General features: G+C 46.4%; 1 protein-coding gene across 3 annotated transcripts in view; it reads right to left on the bottom strand.

Moving 5' to 3' along the window:
- Positions 1-362: 362 nt before the first annotated feature.
- Positions 363-23,910, bottom strand: part of mrpl19 (mitochondrial ribosomal protein L19) — a 26,513-nt gene continuing 2,965 nt past the window's right edge. Inside the window, exons 1-6 of one of the 3 annotated variants that reach the window (XM_033021308.1) lie at positions 18,778-18,889; positions 17,668-17,788; positions 13,986-14,104; positions 5,632-5,766; positions 4,539-4,720; positions 374-979 (exon numbers count right to left, since the gene is read on the bottom strand). In XM_033021308.1, coding sequence (XP_032877199.1) covers positions 761-979; positions 4,539-4,720; positions 5,632-5,766; positions 13,986-14,104; positions 17,668-17,788; positions 18,778-18,790 — 789 coding nt within the window. In that variant the 5' untranslated portion in view covers positions 18,791-18,889 and the 3' untranslated portion in view covers positions 374-760. Of the gene's footprint in view, positions 980-4,538; positions 4,721-5,631; positions 5,767-13,985; positions 14,105-17,667; positions 17,789-18,777; positions 18,890-23,910 lie in introns of those variants that run through there. The other 2 variants (XM_033021306.1, XM_033021307.1) reach the window with 2 other exon arrangements.

The following is a 23,910-nucleotide window of genomic DNA, read 5'->3' as shown; positions in this document are numbered from 1 at the left end:
CCTGTCCAGCAGACTTCCAGGGAAAATTAATTGCCAATCATTTGAGTAGAAAATATCAAATATGGAAGGAAATTTTCGTTTTTATCAGTGTTGGATCACTTGCAACCACTGCCTAGATTGTGATTCTTAAACATATAAAATATCAAAATAATCTGAAACTTTTGAGTAGCCTTGAATTTATGGATTACTTTTTGGTAAAATATTGTTTGATATGCTTGAATAATTTTTTTTTACATCAACCATTTTCAGTCAAAGGAGATTCAAATCACTTGTGTGCGCAAGGAATCTATCCATTCACAAGAACAGTTGGTACAAGAAAAAAAATGCTATTATAACTGGAAATAATTAGATTTGAGCCACTATTTCACTTTGCTGGACTCCAAATTTAATTTTTAATTAAATTTGAAACAATTTTTTCTCAAAATTTACATTTAACCTGATGGGAGCAGGACAATATGCTCTAAACAAGAATATACAATTTCAGATTAAATGCTCCATTTTTAATTAGCATACTTTCATTTCATGAATATAGTACAATTCAGACAAATCACATTGAGATCCTTCAAGCTCATTGATTTTATTCAAGTCAATTTTCTTAAAGCTGAATTGATAAATATGAATATAACAGAAGTTCTCCCACTCAGATAGCAGAAATTGCCGAAACTAATCGAAACAACTCTGTACCAGCAGATGTGACAAATGTTCATTAGGTTGGCAGTTCTTGACTTGGGATGCATAAACACAACCCTGAAATGTTTCATTAACTTAGCTCTTTTTGCAATTCTCGCTCAATACTTTCCTTAATCTTGGATGTGTCATATTCTCTCTGCATATCGTATTTAAGCCAGGGTTTATCAAATTTCTTGGCTTTTTCCATTTGTTCTTCTGTGAGGCATAAATCAAAGCGTATACCCTGCACGTTGAACTGCGGACGTTCCCAACGTTTTGACCATGGTTTGGGTTTCATTTTAACTTTTAGCTGTATTTTTGAAAAGAGAAAAATAATTAAAAGCAGCAGTTCATGAGAAAAGTCACAAAATTGTTCTTAATAATTTAAATGCAGCAATGAGATTAACCTCTTCCTCCAGATTTCCTCTATGCTATTCACCTCTTCATTCAAGTTAAAACAGACTTGTTTTAATTTCAAACATGTACTTTTTTCCAGCACATTTATTTCCTGGGGTCTATTTCCAAAAGCCAATGTTAATAGCCAATACATCAATAGATGAAAATGGATACCCCTACTGCTGCTGCCCAAGTATGAACTGATGTCTTTGTAGGCTGTGGGCCGAGGAGCTTTTTCGTTTAGTTTCGTGACCCAACTCACAGAACTACCTGAATTTTTAACATATTGTGTAAAAATATTATATAAATCATACCTGAAACTCATCGAGACCAAAACCTGCACATTTTTAAGAAAAATTAGAAAAACCTCAAATTTTCTGAGTAGTAATTGCCCAATCAACGCAAGTTTGACATTGAGATCAGACGCAAAATGGCCAATCCCGTGCTTTGTTTTATGGTTGCTAGGCAGCGAGGAAGCTGGGATCATGGCTGCCTCCTCATTACATCAATAGCAATAGCAAGGTTTCCCAGGAATAAAGGTAATGCTAACCTCGCTGATAATTTTGTTTTTCATTTGATTTATCTTTATAATGTGTACTGGTAAATAAAAATGATGAATAACAAATGTAGAGCTAGGGTTAGGATTAGGGTCAGTCTGTTTGTCAGTCTGCCAGTTAGTCTGTCTGTCAGTCGGGCCGCCGGGAGGTGCGGGTTGGGCCGCCGGGAGGTGCGGGTTGGGCCGCCGGGAGGTGAGTGTTGGGACGGCGGGAAGTGAGCGTTGGGCCGGGCCTCCAGTGAGTGCTGCGAGGAGGCTGTCGGCCGACCGGCCGGTGTTGCAGCAAGCGAGCGGGCGGTCTGATGGAGCCGGCGCTATCTGGGTGCTGAAGGCGGCCCGGGCCATGTGCAAGGCAGTGCTGCCCCCCTCCATCGCCACCACCAGAAGGGCATGCTGGCCGAGATGGACGCGCTGCGGGGCCACATGTACGGAGCCCGCAGCTGGTCCAAAAGCGGCTCCAGCTCCAGCCTTGGGCAGCTCTGGGAGGGGGGCGAGTTAGGGTTTGGCATTTTCCTGCCTTAGACTTCCCCCAGCCTGGCACTGCCCCAGTCCCACTATGGCCGTGACCCCCACTCTGCACACTGGCAGTCAGTGGGGTTCAGTAAACGGAGGAACCCAGAAGAACTGCCCTGACCTATTAATTAGGCTGGTTCAAGAGGACCTCTGCGGCAGTTCATTTAAAAAAACCTCACAATTATATTTATATTATTTTTATAGAATACAATTATACATAATTGTATATGATTACAGTCATATTCACAAGTCATATATATATATATATATATATTATAATAATATAGTTTAAATAGACTGCAACACGGAAGTAGGCTCCCCATGGTGTAATATGGGCATTGGATACTAGATGTAGCGATGTTACAAAACTTACCTTCAGCGGCGCTGCAGTTCTGCCACTGGCCGTGTGCGCGACTTTGGCGCCTTTGAGGAGGGGGGGGGGGGGCAATGGGATTAAAATGCCATTTTCTGCCTGTTGGCGGCGGATTTCCTCAGGCTGCTAACTGCTGAAGAAAAATCGATCCGACTCCCGTCCCCGATTTTTTTTTGTTTTTTTTTTTGTTTATTCGTGAGACAATTTAATAATTAGATTAAAATAAAAAGCGACTTCTAACGCCTACAGCGTGACGGATAGCATGAATGGAACAAAACAAAGGGTAAGTCGTTTATTTTACAGATAAACTTGCTTCTTGGGATGGCTTTAATCAAATTTTACGTTGCGAAAATGGGATTTGGGCCCCCTATACGAACCAGCAGTGTTTTTCCTGCCGATATGGGGTTCAAATTCACCGCAAATGCAATGATCCAATCGATCGCGTTTCAGAAAAACCCACTCGCAAGATGATTTAAATGCTCTTTTTTTTTTTTTTGGACAATCATGTCATAAGAGCATCTAAATCATCTATATTTTGTGTTATTGTCTACCCATAGTCAATATGTTTATACTAAATATCGGTTTTAGTCCCATGTATTGTGCAAAAAAATAAAAATTTGGATTATATTGAGTGGATGTTTCTAGATTAATTTATGGGAATTAAACATCAAATTCCTTCCATCTGGTATATGAATTCATGACAGTGAGATTAAAAAATCATGTTACATTGTGAATTCTTGTGAATGGGATTCGTTTTTTATTTGGACTTAGGCTTTTTTTTTAAATATCCTTTTCTTAAGAAATGGAATCTACAGGACATTCTTAATGGGAAAGTAGTGGGCAGAAAGGCATGTGTGGTTTGAAGAGCAAAAATCTAGTTTACAATTCGAAAATTGAAAAGTTGAGGAAAAACAAGGTGTACAGAGTTGCTTATTGGTTACAATCTGAGGAGTATGATGCTACTGATTATGATATGCCAATGTACCAGCTAGCAACTGATCTTCTCCATAAAGACTTGGTCTATTGCTAGAAATTGTAATTTATTTACCTGTCTGTTACAGACTTACAGCATATAATACAATAATATTAAAGTTCTGATCTGGAGAATATCACATTTTTGAATTTTCAAGGCAGTCTGGGTGTTTATTACTATTTCCGTCACAACGGTCAATTTTGTAATTGACTACAATTAAGTAATTAACTAATTATATGCTTTAATCTCAGGTCATCCAAGTTAGATGTTTTATATTTGTTTCAGAATGCTTTAATCTATAATAACTGAAAATTTCATTCAGTTCTCTTAATTTTTAAGAAAGTTATGGGCTTTTGACTGTCCTCGATCACAGCTTTTGTGTTATGTCAATGCAAAAGCAATAGGGAACAAGATGCTAATTTCCGAGTATGAAAATGGCCATAACTTTTTTAATACTGAAGATATGAATGAATTAGGTGTCAAATTAAACTTCTTTTTATGCTTTATCTGATGGGATAAATTGCAGACTTGATTTTTTAAATCTCAACATTTTGTAACATTGCTACTAGATGGCACTTTTTCGATCTCATTTTCTAATTAGTTTAATTAATTAATGTGCAACTTTTGGCACTGACGAGTTATGACTTCCTTCTCAATTATATGTAATCTAAATCTGGGCAAAATCTCATGTAGTTCCGAGACGTGGGTCACGAAAATTGATTTCTAGACACATTTTTGATGCTCGGCCCACAGCCTATTGTGTGTAAATGATGGTGTATTCAGAGCTGTTAGCCCAATTGATTGTAAATTTTGCCGACACGTGCACAGAGGGAATTCAATTGATATATTGCTCATATTGATATAATCTTTCTTGCTTCCCCTTAAATTGGGGATTATTACAATATGAAAGGTTTCAGAAATCAAAGGCATGTACCCAAAATGTCAATTGTACTATGACAAAATTCATAAATAAAACATTTGTAAATCACGGGTAACCTACAGAATATAAAAAATTGAAATCAAATGCTTACATAACTTAATAAAACACATGTTCTTACCGAATTGACAGGGACCTCAGAACCAGCAGAGTTGGGCACAGGCTTCATGTTAAAATCAAAAGTGCTGTACTCTGGCCGGGCATCACGCAGGTACATTAGGTTATCATCCAGTCTCTTTTCCATCTTTAGTACTTCAATCTGATGAATTTGGGGACTATACATATCATAGCAGATCTCAACGCCTAGAACAAATAAGTAATATTAAGATACAAGATATAAACTGAATCCCAAATTGTCAAAGTTAAAAATCACTAGGGCAACCTTTGCGATTCTCATTTTTCCCCAAACCAATCTCACATGTTGATCAATTCAAACTTACTTATTTTGGATTGTTGATTATATGGATATACTAAAAGAATAAACTTTAAAGTCATACTATTCATTGCTTTGTACCAATTTGAGCAAAAATCTAAACATTACATTAACAAAAAAAGCAAAGTATCATTGTTACATTAACTAGTCTCAACAAAAATTAGTTTACCAAACTCTACATTGTTTAGTATGTTAAATCCAGAATCAGATTGGCACTAGATTGAATAGCAGCAAGCCTTATTTCAATTAGTTTTAGATTTTAACACCTGATTTACACCAAAGCCTGAACCGGAAGTAATTTTGCAGTAAATCTATAGGGTCAATTAAAAACAATGATTATCTGGTTTAAAAAGAAACACATTTCTGTTGTTGATACAATGCAATAAGGACAATGAATCTGTAACAACAAAGACATGCCTCTGCCTCAATGTAAAATTACCAATCAGTGTTCTAAAGTAATCTGATGAGAAGTAATTGACAAGAAATGTTGACTCTTGTTTTCTTTCACCAGATGTTGCTTGATTTGTGGAGAACTTGCAGCATTTTGTTTTTATTTTGGATATATGTAGCATTTGCAGTTATTTTCCTTATTGAATCCCTGCATTTTAATTCGTCAAGTTTTGTTTATACTTCAACCTTTACAACCTCCACAAAAAAAAAACTATTTTCATTGTCAATTTCAAATTAATCAGTTTAAAATAATTAATATTGAATCCATAAAATTGTAATTGTCAACATGACTTGTGTGCAATTTTAAAATAAATGACAAATTTGAACTTACCTTGCCCATCTATGATATTTCTGAGTACCAAGGTAGCCCCTAATCCTTGTCCTGATCTTTGGGTGCAAATTCCAACAAATCTATTAGTTTTGCTATTATCACCGGGTTCTGCCATTGTAACAGCTAGAATACTTCCTATTGGCAAAAGTTGAAAAATACAGTGTTAAGGAACAGTGAAAACATTATACAAAAATGTTTGTGCAAAAGTATTAAAAATAATCTACCTATTCTGGGTCTTTTAAATTCAGAAATGTGTTCACTAAAGTACATGAACAGGCAATGTAAGGAAAACATATCTTTCAGAATGTTTCCTGAAATGCTGATAGTCCAAATGCTGATTTCCAAGATTTTATTTTTATTTGAAAAGTCAGATACATACGAGCACATTTTCAGTTGTCAGGCTCGGGTTTGGTTCAGAGTAATTGTGTCTGGATCTGGTTACAGCAAAGTTTTAGATTTTAATCAAAGCGGGGTTTTAATTCCAGTTCACTTTTAAAATGTTCAATGTAATAATTGTTTAAAAATGGTGCCTTCAAATCAAAGTACCATCAACTCTTTGAGCCTAATATTGATTTTATCAGCAACACAAATGCAGAGGGTATAACAGCAAATAACAAATCATAATATTCATTGAAGAATCAGAAAATTTAAGTACAGGGCATTTGTCTCCATATATCCATACCACCTAAAAGTCTGTCCAGCTTTGTCTCCAGTCCTCGATATACCATTGAATTATTGAAACTAAAGGGAAATGAGATGAAGTGCAAAATGGTCTAGAGAACAAGTTACTTTGGTTCTGCCCTCTCACACATTTTGCAATTCCCATCAACCTTCACCAATTATCTGGTAGCCATTCACTTGAGATAAAGTCTAAGTAATCATTCTCCCAAACTCAAGGAACAAATGTCAGTATTTTTAAACACGCTTCAATGGTAATTACAGCCAATTTTGTTTCAACTGCTTAGAAAATCACTTTAGTGCCATCAAAAAAACTGAAGGGATCCATGCTGCACAAAACCATAAGAGTTACGATTTCTACTTATATGGGGAAAAGAGACTAATTTCTTTAAAATTATGTTAAATTTTAAAACATTTACAATGGTATTTTTCTCTTGCAACCAGATGCTGTTATGTACTCATCATTGCGAATGACAAGTAGATATTTTGCACCACTGCCCATTTAAATTTAATGTCAAAAATGTAATGCTACACAGAAGACAAGTTGTCTTTTTACATGTACAGGACATCCCCAGGTTATATATGCCTTATTTATTGACACCTGTACTTACAAATAAACACCCATAGCATAAATGTACATATATTTGCACCTACAAATAGAAGAACTAGTTTCCTCTTTCTCCACTTTTAGTAAATGTTCTTATCAATCTTGGTGCTTTCAATGCCATTCATTACAATAATGTGGAGGTATGGTTACCATTAGAGTGATTTTTCTATTTTCCAATTTGTAGACAAAATCAACATGGTCTGTAAAAAAGAACCCTGTGGTGCGTAGGTCTCGAAACGAAAGAGAGGAGTCAGGTATTTCGAGAGGCACCTTTATTTGTGTTCCTCCCGGTTGTAGGAAAGTCCACACAAGAGAAAGATGGCACCCAAACCCCTGCCTTTAAACCCTCTGGTTAAGGGCCGCCTCCGGACTGAACCACTGAGCCGAGGGGGTTCGACAGTTAGGGTGGCCCGACCCTTGGGAGCCGCTACAGGACCCCCCCCTCCCCAGAACCCGAGGCACGAAACGCACCGGCGGGCGCAAGACCCGGCTGGCCCAAGTGCGGAAGTCAGCCGATCGTGGGGCTGGCGGAGGCATAGGTGGAGGGACAGGTCAAGGGATCGGCGGGAGGACAGGTGGAGTGACAGGCGGAGGGAGCCGTGAAGGGGGGCGCCCTCGAGGCCGAGGTTGGGCAACCAGCTGGTCAATGTCCAGGTGTGCCGGCTTCAACCGGTCAATCGACACGGCCTCCGGCCGATCCCCCATGTCCAGCACAAAAGTCGTCTGCCCGTGTTCCAGCACCCGGAACGGGCCCTCGTACGGCCTCTGGAGTGGCGTCCGGTGGGCATCACGGCGCAGGAAAACGTATGGGCAGTCCCGGAGGGCTGGATGGCACATGCGGGCAAAATGTCCCATGGCGGGACGTCGGGACGGGTGCGAGCCTGCCAACTAGCTCGCGAAGGCGTTTTAAGGTGGATGCAGGCGTTCCCTGCTGCCCCGGCGCCGATGGCACGAACTCCCCGGGCACCGTGAGTGGTGACCCGTACACGAGCTCCTCCGATGATGAGGACAAGTCCTCCTTAGGAGCAGTCCGAATGCCCAGCATGACCCACGGCAATTCGTCCATCCAGTCCGAGCCGGAGAGTCGTGCCTTCAGCGCTGCCTTGAGCTGCCAGTGGAACCTCTCCACCAGACCGTTAGCTTGCGGGTGATAAGCCGTGGTGTGGTGCAGCCGCACCCCGAGCAAGCGAGCCATGGCCGACCATAGCTCGGAGGTGAACTGTGGCCCCCGGTCTGAGGAGATGTGTGCCGGCACCCCAAAGTGAGCAATCCAGTGTGCGGACAACGCACGAGCGCACGTAGCTGTTGAAGTGTCGGCCAGCGGAATGGCCTCCGGCCACCGCGTGAAGCGGTCCACCATCGTGAGAAGGTGGTTGATGCCCCGGGACGGCAGAAGAGGCCCTACAATGTCTACGTCGAGATGGTCGCATCGCCGGTGAGGTAGACCAAACTCCTGGAGAGGCGCACGGACATGGCGCTGGATCTTCGCCGTCTGGCACGGAATGCAGGTGCGAGCCCAGTGGCCAACCTGCTTGCGCAGACCGTGCCACATGAAACGAGCGGCCACTAGTGCCGTTGTCGCCCAGATTGATGGGTGAGACAGTCCGTGGACAACCTCGAAAACCCTCCGGCGCCAGGCGGCAGGGACGATGGGGCGCGGCTGACTGGACGATACATCGCACAGGATCGTCGCCTCTCCAGGACCGAGAGGGACATCCTCAAGGCGGAGGCCGGAGATGGCATCTCACCGTCCGTGAGCTGTGCCTCTGCCAGGGCAGAATAGTCAATTCTGGGCGCCACCTCGAACACGGCGTCGATGGCGGGGCGGGACAATGCGTCGGCCACCCGGTTCTCTTTCCCCTCGACGTAGCGGATAGATGTGGTATATTCCGAGATGTAAGCCAATTGCCGCTGCTGTCGTGCGGATCAGGGGTCGGAAACCTTCGCCAGGGCTTTTGGTCCGTGTAGGCGGTGAACGGGCGGCCCTCCAGGAAGTAGCGGAAGTGGCGCACTGCCAGGTACAGAGCCAGGAGCTCGCGATCGAACGCGCTGTATTTGGTCTGCGCGCGGTTGAGGTGCCGGCTGATGAAGGCCAGGGGCCGCCAACCTCTGCCCGTCAGTTGCTCCAGCATGGCACCAACCGCCGACTCCGAGGCATCCACCGTGAGAGCAGTCGGGGCATCTTCCCGCCGCGGGTGCACCAGCAGTACGGCACGAGCAAGGGCCTCCTTCGCGCCGCCAAATGCTGCCACTGCCTCGTGGGTCCATTCGACGTTCTTATGCTGCCCACCCGCCAGAAGATGATACAGCGGCCGCATGACGTGGGCCGCGGATGGCACGAAACGATGGTAAAATGCCACCATGCCGACAAACTCCTGCAGGCCGCGTACCATGCGTGGGCGGGGAAACTGACGGGTGGCGTCGACACTGTCCGGCAGGGGAACCCGCCTTGCAAAGTCACGCGGTGGCCGAGGAAGTCGATCTCAAGGGGGGGGTGGGGGGGGGGTGATGGCGGAGCGGAGATGCGAAACTGAGAAAAATTGCATCTCCATCGAGGTAAGTGACTGAAAAAAGTTTCCCTCGATGGAACAATACCACATGGAACAATAACATTGCAAACATCGTTTCTACTTCATTCACGTAATCATGTGGTAGAATACTGCATCCATCTGAGTGGACACCGCGACGCACGTTACACCAGGGGTCGGCATCCTTGTTCTGCATAGGGGCCAGGACCCATATCTGTGAACGGATGGCGAGCCACATGTATCGTCACAGTGTGACACTTGGTGCTCTTTTTCGCATTAGTGCTTACGTGTTTTTCAATTCGTTTTCTGCAGCTCCCAGGTCCCTCGCCTGTCCCGGGACTGGCTGTAGAGCGCAGGTCGGCTCGCCTGCCCCGGGACTGGCTGTAGAGCGCAGGTCTGCTCGCTTCCCCAGGACTGGCTGCAGCGCGCAGGTCGGCTCGCCTGCCCCGGGACTGGATGTAGCGCCCAGGTCGGCTCACCTGCCCAGGAACTGGCTGTAGTGCGCAGGTCCAACACCGTCATTGTGGAGCTTCCCGAAGTTGACACGAAGGAATTATGTTAGCGACTTGGTCCGTACGTAAGATAAACAAGAGACAGTGTGTTGCCAAATTGAAGATTGGCTCAGTTTATTAGTTTTGGTGAACAATTTATGCCCACAACATTTTTTTTATTGACTTTAAAAAGTCGGAAAATATATCATAAACGGTCGTTGTGTTTTTGACACCACGATGCTTTTGCTATATTAAATATGAATATTAAAAAAATAATTAACTCGCCCAAAAATCACTACTACTAGGTATGTTACAAAACTTAACTTCAGCGGCGCAGTAATTCTGCCACTGGCCGTGTGCGCGATTTTGGCGCGTTTGAGGGGGGGGGGGGGGGGGCAGGGTTAAAACTAGGTTTTTTCCCAATCTGGTCCTGAATTATATTTGTTGGAGTGCAAGATTTTGCTAAAGAATCGTTCCTACGGCCGTTCTGTGTGTTTTTAAAACAAATACACCCGACAAGTTAATCGCTGGAATGATTTTAAAATCACCTTCTGAAGCCGTCAATGCCGACAACTGGGACGGATTTTATGGAGGACCAGGTAAAAGAAAGTAGTTTATTTTTATGTATAAAAGTGTTTCTTAAGATGTATTTAATTCACATTTTAAGTTGCGAAACGGTGATTTTCCCCCCCGAAGAACCGGCAGTGTATTTGCTGCAGATATGGGGGTATAAATTCACTGCAACCTCAACATTCTAAATGGTCCCGTTCCAGAAAATCCCACTCGCAAGCTGATTTAAATGGCCATTAATTTACAGGTATTAAACATTAAATTCCTTCCATTTGGCCTATAAGCCCATGACAATGAGATTTAAAAATTATGTTATATTCTGAATTCTTGTGTGAATGTTATTTGGACACTTAGGCTATTTAAAAATGTTAATCTATTCTTAAGAAATGGATAGATGTTTAGATCTAGTAATTGAATTTTGTAATTAGCTACAATTAGGTAACTAACTAATTATATGCTTTAATTTCAAGTCATCTAAGTTTGTTTCATATTTGTTTCAGAATGCTTCAATCTATAATAACTGAAAATCTCTTTCAGTTCTCTTAAATTTTAAGAAAGTTATTGGCCTTTAAATGTTCTCGATCACAGCTTTTGTGTTAAGTCAATGAAAAAGCAATAGGGAACAAGATGCCAATTTCCGAGTATGAAAATGGCCATAACTTTTTTAATACTGAAGATATGAAAGTGAATTAGGTGTCAAATTAAACTTTTTTTTGCTTTATCTGATGGGATAAATTAAAGACTTGATTTATAAAATCTCAAAATTTTGTTACATTGCTACTACTACCATAGGATACCTCGTTGGGGTTTTTGAAAAGCAGTAGAGCAGAGTGCCAAGTTTTGTCCGAGCATATCAGTATTCTAGTACCTGAAAATCAGTATTTTGCTGAGGAAAGCATTTTTACGAGGTGCCATTTTGCTGTACGGTCATACCCATGTAATAGTACAAGAATGCATAACTTTGCTACCAATTGACATGTCTTCTACGCATCTTACTTGACAGTGCATTCATTGTCATCTCTTTGTATACTGCTGTTTGAACGGCTGTTTCCTGCTTTTAGCACCAGATGATGATGTACAAGCCATTTTGGAAGCTTCCCTCTCCCTCCCTCCCTCTCTCCCTCCTTCCTCTCTCTCCCTCCCTCTCTCCATCCCCCTCGCCTCCCTCCCACTCTCTTTCTCTCCCTCCTTCTTTCCCTCCCACTTCCTCTTCCTTTTTTTTCTCCCTCCCTTTCTTATTCTCTCTCTCTCTCTCCTCTCTCTCTCCTCTCTCTCTCCTCCCTCTCTCCTCCCTCTCTTTCTCTCCTTCTCTCCTCTCCTTCTCTCTCTCTCCTTCTCTCTCTCTCTCTCTCCTTCTCTCTCTCTCTCCTTCCTTCTCTCTCTCCTTCCTTCTCTCTCACCTTCTCTCTCTCTCCTTCTCTCTCTCTCTCCTCCTTTCTCTCTCTCTCTCCTTCTCCCTTCTCTCCCTCCCTCTCCTCTCCTTCTCTCTCCCTCTCCTCCCTCACCCCCTCTCTCTCCCCCCTCTCTCCTTCTCTCTCTCTCCTTCTCTCTCTCTCCTTCTCCCTCTCTCTCTCTCCTTCTCCCTCCCTCCCTCCCTCTCTCCCCCTTGAGCCCACCCACCGTTCTGTAAAATCAAGGCCAATCCCAATGTAACTGCAATCCCACTGGTAACCTTTCACCACTAGGCTTATTTTCCTGAACAGTCTGTGACCCATTGCGCTGTGGCCATAGCGCTATGTGTAAAGCCCATAGCGCTCCAGCTGGTAGGGTTATTTTTAGAATCCATAGCGCTGTGGCCGACAGCTCTTCGTTTAAATTTCCACGCGTTAAACTGACAGCGCTCTGTTTAAACCTGGAGCGGGACAGGCAGCGACTCTGGAGAGAAGGCATGGGTGACGTTTCTGGTCGAGACCCTTCTTCAGACTGAACTGAACTCCGTACTTAAAATCCGTATTTAACAACACAAAATCGTACTTCTGTATTCTAATCGCATTTCCGTACAAAATACGGAAAATCCGTACTACTTGGCAGCTCTGGTAGAGGTTTAGAGCTTCCGTGGTTTAACTTACCGAGATACCGACCCTGATAACGATCGTTGTGACAATGGACACCAAGCACAACGACCGTTATCGGATCTTTGCTAGCCGGAATACCAGACATGTTACTGTATTTTTCTCCTGATATTGATGAAGCTATTTCCCTAGATCAGGGACGGCAACCTACGGCCCACAGGCCGAATGCAGCCCGCAACCCAAAATCATCTGGCCGGCAGGCATATTTTTTTTCCGTAATCATCCGGCCCGCAGACTTCTGTCATCTCCGGTACCTGGAGGGTGATTTTCGGACCAAGGGTCGGGTGAAACACTGAAAAAGCATTCAATCCTGCTGCCCATCGCCCTCATGAGGCCGGGCTCCTCCTCCCGAGACCGCGGAGCCGAGGCGCGGTGACGCAAGGACCCAAGGAAGCCTGCGCTGGCGGCTGAAATGGCAGAGCCGCCGAGCGCCATGTGCGGCCGAGCGCTGGCTGTACCGCATCCTGCGCAAAGCCACCGGCATGGCCGTGCACCTTCTTTGTCTGGGCTTCACTGTTGGGATCGGGGTTGTCAATAGGCTGGGGATGAGTGTACTTGTGCCACCACCTTCAGGACAGAGCCAAGGCAATGGTCCGTTGGTGCGCCATGTTCGTGAGCACCCGTAACTAGGGGCCAGTGCTCCATGTGGCGTCGTCGAAGGGGTGGGATCTGTGTGAACACGTGATTTGATGCCTGCCATCCGGGGTGGGATGGGAGCGGGATCCATATGTACACGTGATAGATGTGGCCCACCATCCGCTCACAGACATACGTCCTGGCCCCTCTGCCGAACAAGGTTGCCGACCCCTGTCCTAGATCATTATCACAAAGTATATGTATGAGGGGCCATATGAAGTTTATTTATGAGTTAAATATTCATGACTAAATGTGGCAGAGTCACATTTTGTCACATTTTTGGTGTCCAAATTGGTGGTAAAACGATGAAAATTTGTAATGAGAAACGTTTTTGACTTTCGGTCTTGAAATTATCTAATTTAATCTATTATTTATAAGGTTTCACATGATGGGTAGATTTTTGTTAAGAACAGTGTATTAGTGTAAAAAACTGAATAATAATCTTGTTCCTCAAAATCTCTCCAATATTGTAAAAAGACACATATAAATTCATTGCTACCCTATTTTGTTCAAATCAAAATTAATTTGGATCACAACATCTACTAAAACTATTCTCATTAAATTATCTTGTCAAGAGTTTGCTTATTAATTGGAACTGTCACCAAATGGAGGTGACAATTGTCTAATTAATTATTCTATTGTACAACCCATTAAAAAATCCAATAAAACATTTTCATATAATTAATCCTGGATAGTACAAGTAATAGATTTCACATCCAGCTATTTTACTCTAAATTCAAGCCCAATTTGTTAAACATGTATTATTACTAACCTACGTAGAACTCTGGTATATTTAGTAGTTTCCGTCTCTGAATCATATCCTTTCTCTCCATGATGAATTTTAAGGGATTTGTCCTTCCTCTTCTCATTATAAACTCTGGACTTACAAATCTGTTGGAGAATATTAAAAACAGGTTATCAGAATTCTAATGAGGTAGTACCTAATATCATGTTTTCTCCCGAAATAAATATTATTTTGCTTTCTACCCATACATTTTTTCTAAGCAAATTTCCAGATTTTTTGTTACAACGGTTTGGCATTGAAGTAGCTGGTTCTTTCCCAGCTAACATTTATTTTTGAGATTATGGGGCCTTTCCTGTGGAAACCATCTAAACCTACTTGTGTATTCTGTATTATATGCACCAGGTGCAAGACGTTAACCTCAATTTTCTGCATGGAGGAAACTCTTCACCTGTTATTCTGAAATTCAATTGAACTGGACAACAAAGAGATAAAGGCGAATATTTAACATATCAGCTCATTCACAAAATACTGATTCTAACTCCTTTCCTCATGCACAAACTAAATTTATAAGCCTGCAAATTTGACACTCTCCATTCTAAGGCAACATATTCATCTCCACAATGCTGCCCATCATGACAGTTACTCCACTGCAGATATCATAATCCATTTCTATCATCCATTCACATTATATTAAAGTGCTCACGAGTCCTCAAATCCCTCTGTAGCCCAAATCTATTCTCCAAATTTGCATTCTCTCTCCCATACTCTTTAAACCTTTCTAATGTTCTTTTCCTGAGCACCACTCACTCTTCCCACTCCCATGTGCAGCACAAATCTCAGATGTCTTGATACCAATCCTCAAAACTCTCCCCAGGCTACTTTTATTAGTTTTACTTTAGTCCTTTAATACATCTTAATGCAATAGCTGCTTAACGAAACAGCTGCTTTGACCTCCTTAATTTTCTTTCTGACTAACTAGATCTATTCTTACTACAGGTGCACAACCTTTTATCCGAAGATCCAAATAACGAAAACCTCCGAATAGCGGCCATTTTTTCGGTCCTTGAAGAAAGGTCCTTGAAAACGTTCACCGAGGGCGGCCCGCAGAGGTGACAGCGGAACCTCCGGTCGGTCCTCGAAGAAAGGGGAACTAAATCCCCATTCATAAAAGAGAAGGTGAGGGTATATTGCGCGGGAGGGTTAATAATTGACAATATGCTGCTGCCTGCCCGCTGAGTTAAAAAGTTCCCACGGTAGACTCACGATACACAGTGTATCGTGAGTCTTGCGTGGGAACTTTTTAACTCAGCGGGGCAGGCAGCAGCAGATTGTCGCTCCCTTCAGTTTCACCCCACCTACACCCCTCTGCTTCCCGGCCATGTGTGTGACCCCTTCCCTCCCCTCTCCAGCTCCCCGCCCATTGCACCGGCGCGGGGGCTTTGCACTGTCACCGGAGACGTCAGGACCAACAGGACACCGACCCCCAGGCCCACTGCAAGCACGGAGATCCCAGAGACCCACCGCCAGCAGCAGCCCAGCCCCGTTCCAACTCCAGAGGAAAACTGCAAACTGGCCGGAGACGTCAGGACCACCAGAAGCCGTTCCCCGAGCTGCGCCCCCTCATCGGGACACCGACCCCCAGGCCCACTGCAAGCACGGAGATCCCAGAGACCCACAGCCAACAGCAGCCCAGCCCAGCCCCGCTCCAACTACAGAGGAACCTGGGTTGCGGATGACGGGGCGCAGCTCGGGGCGTCGTAGGAGCCCATCGGGGAGCGAGTTCCTGTTGGACTTGACGTCTCCGGCCACCTGCCATCCTCCGGAAACCGTACCGCCCTTGCAGGAGAGTGGGGTTGTTTGCAGTTGCAGAGGGAGGGGGCAAGGGCGGTACAGTTTCCAGTCTCAGCTCCAGTCCAGGGGGGTGGCCGGAGACGTCAGGACCAACGGGACACCGACCCCCAGGCCCACTGCAAGCACGGAGATCCCAGAGACCCACAGCCAGCAGCAACTCCAGCCCAGCCCCGCTCCAACTCCAGAGGAACACGTAGGGGCAGAAGCTGATGGTGTGCAAGGTACGTCTTGTTCTTGGGGTGGCGGATGAGGGGGCGCAGCTCGGGCTGTGGGCATACTGCCACTTGTCGCCGTAGCGGCCCATTGGGGAGCGGATTCCTCTGTAGTTGGAGGGGGAGGGGGGTATTGTGCTGTTTGATCGCCCCCTGCTATCCCAGGGACAGGGAGACACAGCGGCTTTTTAGACTGGTGGGCAATCACTTCCAAAGTTCTGCCCACACAGTCAGTACACCTCTCCTACACTGCATTTCATACAAACATTTATTCTGCAAGAAAAGACGTTGAAGACTCAAACTCGCGACCGAGTTTACTGCCGGGATCAAGGCGCAAACTCGCGACCTTGCGGATATGAGCCGAGCACTCTACCACTGAGCCAGCCATTAAAATCTACGCTAAAAAAATTCCATTCCGAAGACCGACAAATTCTGAATTACGAAAAGTGTCTGGTCCCAAGGCTTTCGGATAAAAGGTTGTGCACCTGTATTTGTAAAATGTCTTAGAAGTTCTTGCACATTCAAGTCATAAATGCATTTTTTTTAAGTTACCTGATCAAAATAATAAAATCCAGTACTCCACTCAGTATTTAAGCAGAAACCGACCATTTATTCTAATTTCAAAATCTCCTGGCGTAAAACCAGTAACAAATTCGTCATTTTTAAAGGCATTGTATAAACCATATTAATCAGTCACAGAAAATAATATACCTACACAAATACTTTGCTGCTTCCCTAATTTAGAAACTTACTACTGAAAGTTTATTTTCTGTTTAGTTTTTTTCTCAAAATGTATTATCTCATCTCGGCCACATCTACCCCATTGTGTGCAATGTTTGGCATTTGGCCAAACCCAGTATGCAAGATGAATTTGTTGAACTGCATTCATTGTTCTCACAAACCTGCTTGTTTCCTTGCCATACTAGCTAGCCCCACTGTAGGATTACCTAGGACAACTCCTTCAAATGGTGTGGCAACATCAAGATAAGTTTGAGAGACCAGGAGGGGTGCTGCTGAGGTTATGACTGAAGGATTAACACCTCTTGCTGTCTCCAGTACCCATGCAGCAGCATTCCTCAGGCTTGGGAACTGCCAGAACCTAGCACCAAGAATGCGACACCCATAGAATCTGTTGGGCTTAGTTTGATCATATGAGCATCAAATTCAGGTCCGGGCCACCATGAAACATGGATAGTAGCTATGGGCACAGGTCACAAAACACAGGTGCAGTAATGGTGGTCATAATTCTGTCACTGTATAAAACTGGTTTACAGTAGTTTAGAGATACTGCACAGAAACAGGCCCTTCGGCCCAGAGAGTCCGCACCGACCTGCGATCCCCACACGTTAAAGCCCAGGTCATTTTCTGAAAAGTAGTTACCATATGTCACAGTTCTCATAACTTACGAGATATTAAAACATGGGTGAATGTTATGCTGTCCTCAGGATCCTCTCTTGATATTCTGGGGTGCATATCATCTAAATCGTATTTCAATTCACTTTTAGCACCCTTCTCTCACATACTCAGAATAGAAAGGCTTCATGTTGAAATTTAATTTTCTATGATTGATATATTCAACCCAATATTTAAATTAAAAAGATGTACTTCAGACTAACTTTCATGTGGTATTAGTTTCTGGACATTACCTTCTTTGTGATGTTGACTGTGTTTTATCTATGATAACAGGTTTTGGTGGAGGCTGAAATTTTGAAGATTTGTCATCACTTGCTGAGGAATTTAGACACCTTATTGATGAAATCAGAAGTCCTAAAAATAAAATAAGACAAATAAAAAAGCATGCTTCTGAAGAAGACTAATATCTGCTGCTTTTATTCTTGAGAATCGTAAAATACAACATTCTATCCAACTGGAGATACTGGGATACTTGCATTGTTGTAGCTTTTCAGTAGTTGTAAATATGTACTGTAGCAAGTATCCTGACCGGCTGCATCATGACATGTTTGGTATTTCAATTTCAACACACACATAAGAGGCTACAGTGAGTGGCAAATTCAGCCCAGACCATCAAGGGCACTGTTTCCCCCACCATCAAAAGCAACTGTCTCAAGGTGGCAGCATTTATCATCAAGGTTCCACACTATCCACTCTATGCCCTCTTCTGGCTGTTACAATCGGTAGGAGGAAAAGAAGCCTGAAGTCACACCACCAATCTTAATCCCACTTGGGCAATGGAACACTAGACCACTGCATGGACAACCCTGGACGTTTTATTTCTATCCATGTTTGGCACCATTGTTGTGTATTTTTTTGCTATTTATTTGTTTACGAGCTTGCAGAATTTTTTCTGCAATTAATGTTTTCGTGTTTTCTGAGTCTACTTTCCTGTGCAAGGTAAGATTTTCATTGTACCTGTACCTACCTCACCACCCTGTGTGTATGATAATACACTGAGAATAAGATTAGTGAGGTTAAAATGGAACCGGAAACACGGTGCCCAGTCCGAAGAAGGGTCCCAACCTGAAACGTCACCTATCCATGCTCTCCAGAGATGCTGCCAGTCCTGCTACTCCAGCACTCTGTGTCTTTTTTTAAACCAACATCTGTTCCTGTTTCTACTCCAGTGTACAGTCCTGGTCACCACAACACCGGTAAGACACAAGGAATTGCAGATGCTGGACTCTTGAGCAAAACACAAAATGCTGGAGGAATTCAGCAGGTCAGGCAATATTGATTTAAGGTGAAAGGCTGAAGGATCAGTGGGAAAATGGGAATGTTGTTCCTCATCCCGAGATTACCTGCAGTTCCCATGGCTTTTCACTGACTTGGGTCAGCTCCCTGAGGAGCTGGGCACTGTGGGCTTGGTGCTGGAAGGTGGGGTTGGATTGGGGGTTGGGCTGCACAGAAACGATAGATAGGCTGAATTAATTCATGCAGCGCCAAAGTCCTTAAATTGGGGTCAGGGTGTGTGTCTGGAGAGTGGGGATGGGGGAAGAGAGAGTGTAGGGTGGGGGAAGAGAGAGTGTGGGGTGGGGAGGGGGGAAGAGAGTGTAGGGTGGGGGGGAAGAGAGTGTAGGGCGGGGGGAAGAGAGTGTAGTGGGGGGGAGAGAGTGTAGGGTGGGGGGGGAAGAGAGTGTAGGGTGGGGGGGAAGAGAGTGTAGGGTGGGGGGGGAAGAGAGTGTAGGGTGGGGGGGAAGAGAGTGTAGGGTGGGGGGGAGAGTGTAGGGCGGGGGAGAGAGTGTAGGGCGGGGGGGAGTGTAGGGTGGGGGGGGAGAGAGTGTAGGGCGGGGGGGAGTGTAGGGTGGGGGGGGAGAGTGTAGGGTGGGGGGGGAGAGTAGGGTGGGGGGGAGAGAGTGTAGGGTGGGGGGGAGAGAGTAGGGTGTGGGGGGAGAGTGTAGGGTGGGGGGGGGGAGAGTAGGGTGGGGGGGGAAGAGTGTAGGGTGGGGGGGGAAGAGTGTAGGGTGGGGGGGGAGAGAGTGTAGGGTGGGGGGGGAGAGTGCAGGGTGGGGGGGAGAGTGTAGGGTGGGGGGGGAGAGAGTGTAGGGTGGGTGGGGGGAGAGTGCAAAGTGGGGGGGGGTGAGGGAGTGTAGGGTGGGGGGAATCAGAATCAGAATGCTTTATTGTCATTGCATGTGTCACATACAACGAGATTACTGTGTCTCTCCATTTAAAAGAACTTCAAACATTCACATACTCATACTTTTTACACTCCCTCCCTCCCCAAACCCACCCATGGATTCACATTTACATAAATGAACACTGTCTCCCACCCCCCCTCCTTCCCCATAACCCACTCCCGAGACAGAGTTCAGTTCCAAGATTGCTGATGGGTAAAAGCTGTTCTTGAGTCTGGCAGTGCGTGACTTTAGCGACCTGTACCTTTTTCCTGAGGGCAGCAGTGTGAAAAGGTGGTGACAAGGATGTGTAATGTCTTTCACGATATTACAGGTCCTGCTGCGGCACCTGGAGTGGTAAATGTCCTCCAGAGGGGGCAGGGGGAGTCCAATTATACCCTGGGCAGTTTTTATCACCCTCTGGAGAGCTGCTCTGTCAGCTGCTGAACAGTTCCCAAACCAGGCAGTTATGCAGTAAGTCAGTATGCTTTCTACCGAACAGCGGTAGAAAGACTCCAGCAGTTTAGCAGACAGATGGGCCTTCCTCAGTGTTCTGAGGAAGTAAAGTCTCTGTTGCGCCTTTTTTTACAACTATAGCAGAGTTCACAGACCATTTAAGATCCTCACTGATGTTGATCCCCAGAAATTTAAAACTAGGCACCCTCTCCACCTCCTCGCCCCCTATCTCCAGTGGCCTGAGCTCCGCTCTATGTCGCCTGAAATCAGTTATGATCTCCTTTGTCTTTTTAGTGTTCAGAGAGAGATTGTTGTGAGCACACCACTCAGAAAGTCTGTGCACCTCCTCTCTATAGGCGACCTCGTTCCCATTTGAGATGAGCCCCACCACGGTTGTATCGTCCGCAAATGTTATGATCCTATTTGCGGGGTGATGGGGCAAGCAGTCATGTGTGTATAGGGCGTAGAGGAGCGGACTGAGCACACAGCCCTGCGGTGCTCCCGTGCTGAGGGTCAGGGATGTCGAGGTGTAGGGTCCAAGTCTCACTGTCTGTGGCCGTTCACTGAGAAAGTCCAATATCCACAGACACAGTTGACAGAAGAGGGTGTGGGGTGGGGAGAGAGAGGGTGGAGTGGGTAAAGGGGAGAGAGGGTGTGTGTGTGGGGATGGGAGGGGTTTGAGAGTGGGGATGGGGGGGGAGAGGAGCGCCTGGAGAATGGAGACCGGAGCGTCTGCGGTGGGTGGGTGTGGGGGGGAGATAATGGAGCGCCTGTAAAGGTGGTGGTGGGGGGGGGGGGATGAGGGAGCATCTGTGTGGGGGTGTGGGGGGAGATGAGGGAACGGCAGTGTGTGTGTGTGGGGGTGTGGGGGGAGATGAGGGAACGGCAGTGTGTGTGTGTGTGTGTGTGTGTGTGGGGGGGGGGGGGAGATGAGGGAACGGCTGTGGGTGGAGATAATGGAGCGCCTGTAAAGGTGGTGGTGGGGGGGGAATGAGGGAGCGTGTGTGTGGGTGTGTGTGGGTGTGGGGGGAGATGAGGGAACGGCAGTGTGTGGGTGTGTGGGGGGAGATGAGGGAACGGCAGTGTGTGTGTGTGTGTGTGTGGGTGTGGGTGGGTGTGTGTGTGTGGGGGTGGGTGTGGGTGTGGGGGTGTGTGTGTGTGGGGGTGTGGGTGGGAGATGAGGGAACGGCAGTGTGTGTGTGGGTGTGTGTGGGGAGACGAGGGAACGGCAGTGTGTGTGTGTGTGGGGGTGTGTGTGTGTGTGTGTGTGTGGGTGTGGATGTGTGTGTTTGTGTGGGTGGGTGTGTGCGGGTGTATGGGTGTGCGGGTGGGTGTGTGCGGGTGGGTGTGTGGATGTGCGGGTATGTGCGGGTGGGTGTGTGCGGGTGTGTGTGTGGGTGTGTGTGTGCGGGTGTGGGTGTGTGCGTGGGGGTGTGTGTGCGTGTGTGTGTGTGGGTGTGTGTGCGGGTGTGTGTGTGTGCGTGTGTGTGTGTGTGTGTGTGCGTGTGTGTGCGTGCGGGTGTGCGTGCGTGGAGGTGCGTGCGTGGAGGTGTGTATGTGTGTGCGGGTGTGTGTGTGTGTGCGGGTGTGCGTGTGTGTGTGCGGGTGTGTGTGCGGGTGTGTGTGTGTGTGTGTGCGTGTGTGTGCGTGCGGGTGTGTGTGTGTGTGTGTGTGTGTGTAGTATACAAACTTAAAGCACACGGCATTGGGGGTTCAGTATTGATGTGGATAGAGAACTGGCTGGCAAACAGGAAGCAAAGAGTAGGAGTAAACGGGTCCTTTTCACAATGGCAGGCAGTGACTAGTGGAGTACCGCAAGGCTCAGTGCTGGGACCCCAGCTATTTACAATATATATTAATGATCTGGATGAGGGAATTGAAGGCAATATCTCCAAGTTTGCAGATGACACTAAGCTGGGGGGCAGTGTTAGCTGTGAGGAGGATGCTAGGAGACTGCAAGGTGACTTGGATAGGCTGGGTGAGTGGGCAAATGTTTGGCAGATGCAGTATAATGTGGATAAATGTGAGGTTATCCATTTTGGTGGCAAAAACAGGAAAGCAGACTATTATCTAAATGGTGGCCGACTAGGAAAAGGGGAGATGCAGCGGACCTGGGTGTCATGGTACACCAGTCATTGAAAGTAGGCATGCAGGTGCAGCAGGCAGTGAAGAAAGCGAATGGTATGTTAGCTTTCATAGCAAAAGGATTTGAGTATAGGAGCAGGGAGGTTCTACTGCAGTTGTACAGGGTCTTGGTGAGACCACACCTGGAGTATTGCGTACAGTTTTGGTCTCCAAATCTGAGGAAGGACATTATTGCCATAGAGGGAGTGCAGAGATGGTTCACCAGACTGATTCCTGGGATGTCAGGACTGTCTTACGAAGAAAGACTGGATAGACTTGGTTTATACTCTCTAGAATTTAGGAGATTGAGAGGGGATCTTATATAAACTTATAAAATTCTTAAGGGGTTGGACAGGCTAGATGCAGGAAGATTGCTCCCGATGTTGGGGAAGTCCAGGACAAGGGGTCACAGCTTAAGGATAAGGGGGAAATCCTTTAAAACCGAGATGAGAAGATCTTTTTTCACACAGAGAGTGGTGAATCTCTGGAACTCTCTGCCACAGAGGGTAGTCGAGGCCAGTTCATTGGCTATATTTAAGAGGGTTAGATGTGGCCCTTGTGGCTAAGGGGATCAGAGGGTATGGAGAGAAGGCAGGTAAGGGATACTGAGTTGGATGATCAGCCATGATCATATTGAATGGCGGTGCAGGCTCGAAGGGCCGAATGGCCTACTCCTGCAGCTAATTTCTATGTTTCTATGTGTGTGTGCGGGTGTGTGTGCGGGTGTGTGTGTGTGTGTGCGGGTGTGTGTGTGTGCGGGTGTGTGTGGGTGCGGGTGTGTGTGGGTGCGGGTGTGTGTGGGTGCGGGTGTGTGTGGGTGCGGGTGTGTGTGTGCGGGTGTGTGGGCGGCGTGTGTGAGTGTGCGGGTGTGGTGTGTGCGGGTGGTTTGTGTGTGTGTGGGTGTGTGGTGTGTGTGGGGTGTGTGTAGGGTGGTTGTGTGAGGGTTGTGTGTGAGAGTGTGTGTGTGTGGGTGTGTGTGTGTGTGTGTGGTGGATGGTGTGTGGGTGTGGGTGTGTGAGGGGGTGTGTGTGTGGAGGGTGTGTGTGTGTGTGGGGTGTGTGGTGTGTGGTGTGTGTGTGTGTGGTGTGTGTGGGGGGTGTGTGTGTGGGGTGTGTGGTGGAGGTGTGTGTGTGTGTGGGGTGTGTGTGGGTGTGTGTGTGTGGGGGTTTGTGTGTGGGGGTTGGGTGGGGGTGTGTGTGGGGGTGTGTGTGTGTGTGTGAGGGTGTGAGTGTGGTGTTTTGTGTGTGTGTGTGGGGTGTGTGGAGGTGTGGGGGTGTGTGAGGGTGTGTGTGTGTGTGTGTGGTGTGAGTGTGTGTGTGTGAGGGTGAGGGTGTGTGTGTGAGGTGGAGGGTGTGTGTGTGTGAGGGTGTGTGTGTGTGAGGGTGTGTGTTTGTGAGGGTGTGATGGTGTGTGTGTGAGGGGGTGTGGTGTGGTGTGGGGGGTTGTGGTGTGTGTGTGTGTGTTGGGTGAGGGTGGTGTGGGTGAGGGGTGTGTGTGGGGTGTGTGTGCGGTGTGTGTGTGTGTGTTGGGTGAGGGTGTGGGGGTGTGTGAGGGTGTGAGTGTGGGGGTGTGTGTGTGTGTGTGTGGTGGGTGTGGGGGTGTGTGTGTGTGTGAGGGTGTGTGTGTGTGGGGGTGTGTGTGGGTGAGGGTGTGTGTGTGGGTGAGGGTGTGTATGTGTGTGTGTGTGGGGGTGTGTGCGGGTGTGGGGGTGTGTGGGTGTGTGTGTGCGGGTGTGTG

This window comes from Amblyraja radiata, chromosome 5 (assembly GCF_010909765.2).
Source record: "Amblyraja radiata isolate CabotCenter1 chromosome 5, sAmbRad1.1.pri, whole genome shotgun sequence".
NCBI classification, from domain to species: Eukaryota; Metazoa; Chordata; class Chondrichthyes; order Rajiformes; family Rajidae; genus Amblyraja; species Amblyraja radiata.
The sequence above is the reverse complement of the archived record's forward strand: the minus strand, read 5'-3'. Positions and strand labels throughout refer to the sequence as shown.